Raw genomic sequence first — 10663 nt, 5'->3', positions numbered from 1 at the left:
CGTTTAATAGCCGTGATATCGTAGTGTGCATTCGTTGGTCCACCCCTGCAGCTTAATACAAGAGTTGATAATAAATTCCAGTTGCCATAGTGTGCTGATTTTACGATTCCGATCGGTTACTCCTTTCTTTTTAGCACGCTTCTATTGTTGATAAAAAGTGTTTCACTAAATATCTACTGTTTTTGTTTTTTTTAACTGCAACTATTCAACAAACATATCCACTCAATCTATCACAGTGTGGACAGTAAACGGCAAACTATTAGCCGCGGCCCAAATGTGTGCCTATTAATTTAGCCATTTTTAGTGAGTTTATTTTTTTTGAGTTTTATTCTGTAGTTGTGGGCCGCGTGATAGCCGTACATTCAATGTATACCCATTTTAAAAGTCGGCCTGGACAAAAAGTGTTTCTTTTGGCTTATTGTTGCATCAAATAGCAGAAACTATTAAAAAAATCCCAAAAGTGAGATGGTGTGTTACTCACAACAAAGTGGCAATATTGCACAGCTGTCAAGAAAACGTTATTTTCGAGCAAAGTAAGAATCTGATTTAAGTGCCTAATGCGTAACGTGTCTGTTCATTTAAGTTCATCCAATTTAAAACAGTTAAACGCAGAATATCCCTACGTAAATATATTCAGATAAGAACAGACTTACTTTTGTAAACTCTTAAGGTTATCTATATATAAAAAAAAATAAAGCTAACACGAAGTAAGGCGTTTTGCGGTAGGAAAGACGTTTTGCTGTAAGTAGTGCTAGCTCTATTCCGTTTTCATTTGCTCGCATTTACCATTATTCGCAGCATTTTTTGTGGAACGTTTTGATTTTGTTTTTCTGGCCACAATTATTTAACGATTTAGGGAAAATCCCCTGCTTGTTGTCAATTATATTACTTTTTATGAAAAAGTTATATATATTTTTCAAAACAAAGCAGGAAAAGGATGGTATTTAAATTGTCATTTAATTTGGTTTAGCGGTATTCGAGCAATGTTTTGTGGTTAAATCAATATCTCTCTTTGCTTAACCAGTTCTATTTTTACAGTACTTTGGCTGTAAAGAATGCGATTTCAGAAGTGTTGTGCAATAAGTTGAGTATAAATTTGGGCGCTGGTCTAGAATCCTACACAGTGTTGAAACAATTATTAAAGCAATGCACAAGATTTCGGTGAGGGTAGTAATATTATTTAATAATGTTCGTTGTGATAAGATTCTAGACCAGCGCTTAAATTTGTGTTAACTGAGAACCGGTATTCAGTATTTACTTGTTTAAATTTAGTATTTACTTGTTTAGAAATTTAACTGCCAGTGGGTTTGTGGAAATTAGCTTTGCATAACAATTAAATAAATTTTGTTGTTAAATAAAAGCCCCCCTGTTTTTTTATTAGTGTTAGTAAAAAGTATGGCGCTGGTCTAGAATCCTACCACAACGAAACACTATTTGGGTTAGGGTACAGGTTAGCGTTTGGGTTAAGGTGGGTCAAGTATTATTATTAAATTTGGAATATAATAATACTTGACCCACCCACACCCAAACGCTAACCCGCATGCTAACTCAAATTTTGTGCGTTGATTTTAGAACTGTGGTAGGATTATAGACCAGCGCCAAAAGTATTTGTATATATTCATATAAAATATGCATATTTAATGTACTACTTTAAACTGTGCTATTTTTTAAGAGATTTTAAAATCTTTTTAGGAAATAGATTGTTTCCAAACCAAAAATCAGTGATATTGTATATATAACTAACTGTTTCACAATTCATATATGTTGTCCTCGTTTCTTTTTAGGTTGTTGCCTATTGCTAAAAAATATAATAACCAATATGTTGGTAGAGACCATTATACTACTGTTGGCAACAATTTTGCTTTTGAGGTATGCTTGCAATAATATTATGTTGTAATTTTGTTTTGATTTAAGTTTCTTGTAAGCTTGCTAATAACATAATTCAAGCAACTTGTCTTTTCGTTTTTGTAATCATATGTTCCAAAACAATGTTCAAGTTTTTTTTTTATAGATATTACATCAATCAACAGTGGCAGTTTTTCAAAAAATTAGGTGTTCCACATGATCCACCTAGTATTAGGGGTCTTGGAAATATGGCTAAACTTATGGAAGATAAGGATAATGTAAGTATCCTAATTTCTAACTCCTTTTTAAATTACATATATTGTATCATAATCAAAACTCTTAGATCTTTAAGTGTGTTTAGATCTTTAAGTGTGATCTTGATTACAAGAAGAAGTTTGGATATATTTATGGGTAACAAAAAGTGTGATTATAGTGTGCACAACTACACATATAATATTTATTAGTTAAATAATATTTTTTATTACTAATATTGTTTCAAAAAATAATTTGTCTAACTGTGTTGTTTGATTTTGATAACGTTAAAATAACACTATTTTTCTAGATTTTATAATGGGCTGAAACCACAAATAACTATCAGTGATCCACAAATTTTGAAAAAGATTTTCATAAAAGAATTTGATACTTTTCCTTGTCGACAAGTAGGTTGTTTATTTGTTTTTAAATCATTTTTAAGGTTTTAATCTTGAAATACCACTTTAGAAAGCGTTTACCAAAGTTCAGGGACAGGAAATGAACACAGGCCTCAATCTTGTTCAAGGCATGCAATGGAAGAGAATTAGGTAAAGAACCATGTTTGTTTTATTAGTGCGAAATATTATATTTGGTGCCAATTAATGATTTGTTTTTCAGGAACACACTGTCACCAAGTTTTTCTTCTTCCAAACTTAAAGAGATGATGGGTGTGGTTGAAAATTGTGTAGACAAAACTGTTGACAAATTAAAGGACATTGTAAAAGTCGACGATGGAAGATTTCAAGCGAAAGAGTAGGTTGTGCTTTAAAAATGTTTATAGACCTGGATAGTGTGCCTATGTCAAACTTATTCTTTTTGTTTAACCTGCATGCATGTCCCGTTAGTGAAAATATACAAATCCGTTATTTTTAGGTTGTTTACATCCATGTCACTTGATGTGATTTGTGCAACTGCCTTCAGTACCAATGTCTATGGCGAGGTAATCTAATTAATTGTAACAATGTGGCAATATATTTGTTGAAATCATAGCAATTGTTTCTTTAAAATAATGTGGTTCAAGTTACATGTATGGTAATGTATGAGAAGTTATTTCAGTATACACCCATTTGATCTCTTAAAGTGAGAAAGTGCAGTTTATTATTTTTCTCTGTCTAAACACTGTAAAGTTGGTAACATAAAAATCAGTTGTACAGAATTTTCTATAAAGGGTTACATAAGCTAATATTTAAAAATGGTAACCAAAATAAATGAAGAAAAACTGATAAAATCCACAAATCAGTACATCTGCACACATTTATTTTACTTTAAAGCAATATACTTACCTTACATAATATATTTTAAACATAAAAACTTGTAATTAATAAACACTTGTCATTAGAATATTTTTAAATGCCTAGGATGAAAAGCATTCTGCGAAAGTAAAGGAAATGGCAACAAAAATGTTTGACATAACAGTATATGGAAGCCCAGCATTTATGTTATTTTGTAAGTAGGACTTTGAAATAACTTTCTGCAAGTATGTAAAGTCGGCTTTGTAATAATTAATATCTGTTGTAATGCAAAATTAATCATGTATAGTTTTCTTTCATATCTTGTATTAAATTTTAAATAAATCTTTTTGAAATGTAATGTTGACGTTGATCTCACTTTCATACCATCTGTACTAAAAAAAATATTTTTGGGAAAACTTGAAGTAGAAACTAGTTGGGAATATGTTTTATTTATTATTAAGACTTTTCCTAATTATAAGTTTCCTAATTATATTTTACTTATAAACAAGAACACTGATTCAGATTCAAAAGAAAAAAAGAAACTGCTAGCAATATTAAAATTACAGTTTTGACGACTTAGATAAACAATAAGAGTGATTCCTCTTCCACTATTTTTATATATACAACAACAGGCTAGTAAAGGGGGACTCATACTTTTTTTTGCAAAATTTGTAATGTTATTATCCTCACAGTGTGTTTGAAAATACCAACCTTGAAGCCAAACTTATTTGCAAAACGATAATTATCAGCATTCTAATATGCTTTTTGTATAAATTTAAGACATGTTTCCCTGGACCGAGACTATCGCTGGAAAGCTCAATTTCTCCCTTTTCCCAAAAGAAGTTGTAAATTATTTTTCTGTACTTGTTGACACTGTTATACAACGAAGGGAAAACAGCAAAGAACCATCGGTAGGCATTTAGTTTTCATTTTTAGTGGTATCATAGCTTTAAAAACAAATTCCATCACATGTTCCTTAAATATATTATTCTGTATATATTTTTTTCTGATTAACGGTAAAGTGCTCAGTTATACACTTGTTTAAATGTATTTTCACTGAAAGTAAGCCCACTTTATTTATTTATTAGAGAACTGACTTGCTTCAATTGATGCTTCAAGCAAAAGTGCCAGAAGGAAGTATAAACATTGATTCTACTCACGGTATGCCATGTTGAATCAGTTTGAAATTTTAAATGGATCGGTTTCCGGTCTTCCATTTATTTAAAATTAAATAAAACTTATTAATGGGTAGGCATGACAAGGACAGAAGTGGTTGGAAACAGTCTCCTGATGATGTTGGCTGGCTTTGAAACAACCGGAAACTCAATGATGTTTCTTGCCTACAACTTGGCCACCTACCAATCTGCACAGGAGCAATTGCACGAAGAAATTGAAAAGACTTGGAAAGAATATGTAACTGTTTACAAAAAATTAAAACTGAGCATAGTTTTTATATAGAAATGCTTAACAGCTATGTTCATTCATAAATTGCAGGGAGATTTCACATATGAAGCTGTCAATGACATGAAGTTTTTTAACCAGTGCATCAACGAGTCACTGCGTTTATATGGCTTGCTTCCCAGGTGAGACTGTTCGCTTTATTTCTTACATGTTATTTTCTTAACTCGCATTACCCTGTCAGAAACGCAAGGCATGCTGAAAGAGATATTACCATTGATGGACTTCATATCCCAAAGGGCCTCATGATAAATATACCGGTATATGGTTTAAACCACGATGAAGAATACTGGGATGAGCCATTCGTTTTTAAACCAGAAAGGTAGGCAATGACAAAGTGGTTAATTAAACTCAATAATTATTTTCTAAGCAAAAAGTTTTTAAGCCTCATGGTACGAATCGGTTATATAAGTATTCAACCAAAAGTTTTATTTCTTTAGAATGGAAGATATGACTAAAATCGATCCAATGGTTTTCCAACCATTCGGAGCTGGTCCCCGAAACTGCATTGGAATGAGGCTTGCTCTACTTGAAATAAAGATCGCCTTCTGCAAGATCTTGCACAGTTTCTCTCTTCAGACTTGTGATGACACGCCGGTAAGCTTACATAAATAAGGCGACTAGTTCTTTCGCCGAATTGTATAGTTTATAAATATATGCCGATTCGTTTATTTTCTTTGCAGAGACCTCCTCTGGAAATGACATTCCAAGGGGCAATGAGACCGAAGGATCTATTTTACTTGAAAGCAGTTGCGCGAAAGTAATAATTCTTTTTGTATTGCGCGTTACTAAGTGTAGAGAAACAGCGTAATTAAAACACGTGTTACACGGGAAGACATAATTGCAATAAAGACAATTAACATAAGTTGCGTTACACGCAGCAGTTGTATTTCACACGAAGCAGTTGTATTTTAAATGCCCCAGCATACGTATTTCGTTTCCATATACTCTTCGAGGGCATAGGAACCCCCCTCGCGCCCCAGACCCGACTCCTTCACCCCTCCGAATGGGGCCTCGGCCGCGCTGAGCAACCCTTCGTTGATTCCAACCATTCCAACTTGAAGGCTTTCGGCTACTCTCCAGCACTGGGACACATCGTTGGAGAAAAAGTAGCCTGGATTGGAGAAAAAGTAGCCCGGTTAGAATATGCTAATGTTTGGCAGTCAATATTAAACGGGCGCTTTTAGTGAAACCGTCGATGAAATAGAAACAGTGATGAAACAAATTGAATTTTCCCGTCTGTTTGTAGTAGTTTAGCAATTTCCGTATCTGCTTGTGGTATTCTGCGTGTTTCTGTTTCAGCTCCCAATATGTTAAACGCCAATTTACGATAAAGTTTAGCAAGCCATTTACCTGCAAGTCCAACTCTCGCGTCGTTAGCCAATGCGAGCACCTCTTCTTCTGTTTTAAACCTGTGAAGGCACAAATAAACAGTCATAAATTAGACACAAATTATGTCGCGAAGACAAATGTGAAAGATGCACCTGAAATGTAAAAGGGTGCTTGTTCGGTCGTCTCACTACCTCTCCCCACCCCTACTAACTTTAAAGCGTATATTGAAAATAAAGCAAGTTTATACAGTTAGCACGTACTTAATAATGGGCGCAATCGGCCCGAAGGTTTCCTCGCAAGTGCACTTCATCGAACACGTGACGTCAGTGATCAATGTCGGATCGTAGAAGTTGTTGCCTAGTGACGAGCGCTTGCCCCCCAAGACCAGCTTGGCACCATGTTTGAGCGCGTCTTTCAGCTGATCTTCGACCTTCAGAGACATAAGTTCGATAATTGGTGCTTTTCAGAACTAATTGCACGAAAAACGATCGATCTAATCGATCACATTGGAAAAGCCTAATAACTATCCAAAGGCCTGTTTTCCACCGAAAATAGTAAATTCCGATCAAGGAGGGATGAAAAAAGTTAATACCACATCTGTCTGAGGCAAAAAATAATAAATTAAAATAAAATCAAGTACCTCTTTCGATTTTCAAATTAAATTTCAATGTCGAACCAAAAAGTATTAGAATTCTCTGGGGAAATAGATGCCTCGTTTGGCGTGCCACTTGAGTCCCTGTCTTTATTTACATTATGAGATAATAATTATAATTAATGATTGACATGTTCGACTTTCATCGTGAATTTGGTAAAAAGCGTGTTTGGGATTACGAAACCTTAAAACAAATAACTGTGTCGTCCAGCTCAGGCCTTTTCGGTTTAGCAGGTCAAACACATTTAGAATCTAGTAGCGATCCACTTTATCCTGTTTAAACGAATCTTCCTACATTAAATGCATAAATATTAAATATATTTTTAAAATCCAAGCGTCAGATTGCGAGACAAACCTTGTCCACTGCTTTTTCGTTTATGAGTGGTCCAAACGTTACTGTCTGGTCCATCGGATCGCCAAGTTTCAATTCGGCTTCAATGCTGCGCTGAAAGCATCTCACAAACTCGTCGTGGATACCCTCTTGTACGTAAAATCGGTTCGCGCACACGCAAGTCTGTAAAGCGGATAGGAGGATAATCACTTTCGTCCAAAAAAGTAAAGGTATTTTCAAAACGAGAACGTACTCAACATATAAATTAGATGCAAAACAAATTTTCATTTACGTAGAAATAAAAAACAAAAAATATCAAAAAACAGCCTCGTAGTCTACCCCTTGGGAGTCCATTAGTGCCTGCTCGTTGTGCTACGGCCCAACCAGCAAGACGCGATTACTGGAAGTTATACTCCGGTTGCATGCAAAGCAATGTATACACGACCGCAGGTTCATTTCCGTTTAAACACCACAACATGGTAGGCCGACTTTGCACAGTAAGTTACCTGTCCCATATAGCGAAATTTGCAGGCCATTGCGTTTTTCACGGCCCTCGACACATCGGCGCTGTCGAACACGATAAAGGGTGCCAAACCACCAAGTTCTAAACCAACTTTTTTCACAGTGCTTGCCGACTGTCGCAGAAGAATCTAGAAAATTGGAAGTGTTAAGGCCTGGTAATGATGGATAGGTAGGATTATGGAGAGAGAACCTAATTTTTACTATTTTGATCAATTCATTGATGTAAAGTTAATCACTAACGGTTCATTTATAAAATATAACTCTTATAATGCAAAATGCGGTTTCAAAGTAATCCAAGATAAGATAAATCATAGGGAGGTGGTGGATTGAAAAATACTTTTCACAAATACCAATTCTACATAAGCAGAGTGAAAGAGATCAATTTTTATTCAACATATGTCCACTCACAATGCTTTCTGTGACTTATTAAGTTCATTATTATTACCATATTTATATCAACTTGCCTTGCCAGTTGCTGTTGATCCTGTGAATGAGATGGCCGCAACTTTTGGGCTTTCGCACAATACTTGTCCAACCTGTTGGGCATTTTCCCTTGATGATGGCAGCACATTGTACACTCCAGCAGGCAAACCAGCTTCAACAGATAGCTGTAAGGGTTTACAAATCACAAATCACACAAACTTTTTAAAATGCTTTATATTTTTACAAATCACAAGCACACAAACTTTTTAAAATGCTTTATATTTTTACAAATCACAAGCACACAAACTTTTTAAAATGCTTTATATTTTTACAAATCACAAGCACACAAACTTTTTAAAATGCTTTATATTTTTACAAATCACAAGCACACAAACTTTTTAAAATGCTTTATATACCTGATTGGACTATGACATACAGGTTCAAGGAATATTTTTACTTACTTTAGCAAGAGCCAGGGCTGAGAAGGGCGTGTCTTCTGAAGGTTTCAGAACAACTGTACATCCAGCAGCAATAGCTGCACATGCCTTTCTTGTTATCATGGCCGATGGGAAATTCCACTAAAATACAATATTAAGCATAGAAATTAGCATTGCTTGTAGAAACAAAAATGTATGTAAATTTAGTACATTCTTAGATACAAAATGTTTACTAGGTTTTACCTTTGGTTAAAATAACACAATGTTACTATTTTGAGGTTAACCATTTCTTCTACATTAAATTTATTTGACTGAAAGCAAAGTTTTAAAACAGGTGACAACAGATTTTAAAATACTCAAAACTTTTTTCTCTGATCACCAGGCCCAATGTTAGTCCGTTTTGTTGGATTTTGGCTTGGCATTTTTAATTGTCACACATCAAAAAAATGAATCAGATGAACTGCACATACTGGAGTGATCATTGCCGCAACTCCAACAGGTTGCTTAATTGACATCATTCTTTTGTTTGCTTGAGTTTGGGGAATAGTCATGCCATAAGACCTTTTAGCTTCCTCAGCACACCATTCAAGAAAACTGGCGGCATATTGAATTTCTCCAATAGATTCCTTGATAGGTTTGCCCTGTTATAACAAACCGTAACCAGTTAAAACATTAATTGCCTTACAAGACTCTAGTTAAGGGGTTATTTTAGTTTATGATGAGAATTTTTTTTATTCAAAAAGTAATCATTATGGTTAGATTTTTATTTACAATTGATCTAATATTGTAAAAGTCTATTACAACAGTTGTCAATCTTTCTAATCAATTAAAAATGTATTTTCTGAGGTAGCATTTCTAATAAGGAACTATAATTCTACATTTTAGTAGCTTAAGTTAAGTTTGCAAAGTAGAACTTTCCAAAAATATCTCACATTTTCTACAGTGATGAGTTCTGCCAATGGCTGCTTGTTCGCTATGATTAGTTCTCCCCATTTTTTCAAAATCTGCGACCTTTCCTAGAATGCACAAGGTAAAAACGTTTAAAGCGACAATTAGTTTCGGGCAACTACATTTTTTCATTACCCTGGCACAAGTATGTTGCCACTGCTTAAACGCGTCGGACGCTGCGTCAATTGCTGCTTCAGTGTCCTGTGCTGTGCAGTTCGCGGCATCTGAGAGTTTCTTGCAGGTATATGGGTTGTACACCGGAAAATTTCCAGACGCTTTCGTCCAAGTGTTGTTGACGAAATAACTTTCCGTAAGAAATCCTTCCATTGCGTGAGTTACCAAATTCCTGTTCGTCGAAATGCTGGAAGGATAATGTATTCCGAATCTGGCTGTTGAAGTTGGTAACTTTTTGGCGGAAAAGAAGGCTATGCAAGCGAAGCGCCGTATAAAAGTGCTATGGCTGTTTGCTAAGACCACACACCGATGACAGCGCAGTAATGTCAACGAAACAGCCATGGCATATAGGTAGATGAGTTGTACAAAGAGCAACCCAAATACTCGACCAATTTAAACCTAAAACCAACCCAAATTATTTCGGTTGCTTGAAGTGCAAGCAACGCGAACAAAATCGCACCACACTACTGTCTACAAAACGCTACACCTCCGCTACGGACATCAAACAGTGTAGTGTAACCGAATAAGCAAGCTTTGCACAATGCCTGTTTGTTCACTGAAGGCGCTGACCCGTGACCACATGAATCTCGCACTGGTCGATAGTGAACAGCGCAGACTACAGCTTTTTCAACGACATTCAATCAGCAAAGAAGTGGTTCTTAACCTTTTTATGGTCTTAGCCAACTTTTGTTTTGAAAATATTCTTTGGCTCACTTCTTGCAGTTCTGTCTAAATTGGTTATAATCAACTGAAATGTGTAAAGGCTGGTTCACACTTAGCGTCTGGCGTCTAAAATCGTTTTACGTTAACGCTAGACGCGTCTAGTGTGAACCAGCCTTTAACGTCTAACTAGAGTTAGCGTCTGGCGTCTAACGGCTAACGTCGTCCAGTTCACACATAACGCGTTGCCAGCGTTAACGGCAAATTTCCTCGCTTCTAACCGAAAACGTCAAAGTTGAACTATTTAAACTTTTCCGCAACCGAAAGCGTAAGAAGAACATTTTATGGTGATAACCCACACAGAACGGCGCTGGAGTGAGAGGTTTTTTAAGTTTTC

At 35.4% G+C, this 10663-nt stretch overlaps 2 protein-coding genes across 2 annotated transcripts; one reads left to right on the top strand and one right to left on the bottom strand.

Moving 5' to 3' along the window:
- Positions 1 to 1036: 1036 nt before the first annotated feature.
- On the top strand, positions 1037 to 5673 carry LOC146161065 (cytochrome P450 3A5-like). The gene is made up of 16 exons (XM_083385771.1): positions 1037 to 1161; positions 1785 to 1869; positions 2012 to 2123; positions 2207 to 2256; positions 2408 to 2504; positions 2566 to 2645; positions 2716 to 2850; positions 2971 to 3037; positions 3456 to 3543; positions 4110 to 4240; positions 4418 to 4490; positions 4582 to 4742; positions 4824 to 4912; positions 4972 to 5109; positions 5228 to 5384; positions 5471 to 5673. The coding sequence occupies exons 2-16, from the start codon at positions 1820 to 1822 to the stop codon at positions 5549 to 5551; spliced, it is 1509 nt and encodes a 502-aa protein (XP_083241897.1). The 5' UTR covers positions 1037 to 1161; positions 1785 to 1819; the 3' UTR covers positions 5552 to 5673.
- Positions 5674 to 5686: 13 nt separating this feature from the next.
- Positions 5687 to 10255, bottom strand: LOC146161064 (succinate-semialdehyde dehydrogenase, mitochondrial-like). The gene is made up of 10 exons (XM_083385770.1): positions 9568 to 10255; positions 9417 to 9500; positions 8955 to 9125; positions 8509 to 8625; positions 8089 to 8232; positions 7609 to 7752; positions 7127 to 7285; positions 6380 to 6549; positions 6141 to 6199; positions 5687 to 5901 (listed from the first exon to the last, which is right to left on the bottom strand). Exons 1-10 carry the CDS (start codon positions 9946 to 9948, stop codon positions 5699 to 5701), a joined length of 1632 nt encoding a protein of 543 aa, XP_083241896.1. The 5' UTR covers positions 9949 to 10255; the 3' UTR covers positions 5687 to 5698.
- Between the last annotated feature and the right edge of the window lie 408 nt (positions 10256 to 10663).

Source organism: Ascidiella aspersa, chromosome 3, assembly GCF_963924565.1.
Source record: "Ascidiella aspersa chromosome 3, kaAscAspe10.2, whole genome shotgun sequence".
Classification (NCBI taxonomy): domain Eukaryota; kingdom Metazoa; phylum Chordata; class Ascidiacea; order Phlebobranchia; family Ascidiidae; genus Ascidiella; species Ascidiella aspersa.
The sequence above is the reverse complement of the archived record's forward strand: the minus strand, read 5'-3'. Positions and strand labels throughout refer to the sequence as shown.

Coding starts and splice junctions, on each gene's coding strand:
- LOC146161065 (XM_083385771.1), top strand. CDS start 1,820: ATGTTGGTAGAGACCATTATACTACTGTTGGCAACAATTTTGCTTTTG. Junction 2,505..2,565: donor ATACTTTTCCTTGTCGACAA/GTAGGTTGTTTA, acceptor ATACCACTTTAG/AAAGCGTTTACCAAAGTTCA. Junction 4,491..4,581: donor AAACATTGATTCTACTCACG/GTATGCCATGTT, acceptor ATTAATGGGTAG/GCATGACAAGGACAGAAGTG.
- LOC146161064 (XM_083385770.1), bottom strand. CDS start 9,948: ATGGCTGTTTCGTTGACATTACTGCGCTGTCATCGGTGTGTGGTCTTA. Junction 9,501..9,567: donor GGCAACATACTTGTGCCAGG/GTAATGAAAAAA, acceptor TGTGCATTCTAG/GAAAGGTCGCAGATTTTGAA. Junction 9,126..9,416: donor AACTCATCACTGTAGAAAAT/GTGAGATATTTT, acceptor TTGTTATAACAG/GGCAAACCTATCAAGGAATC.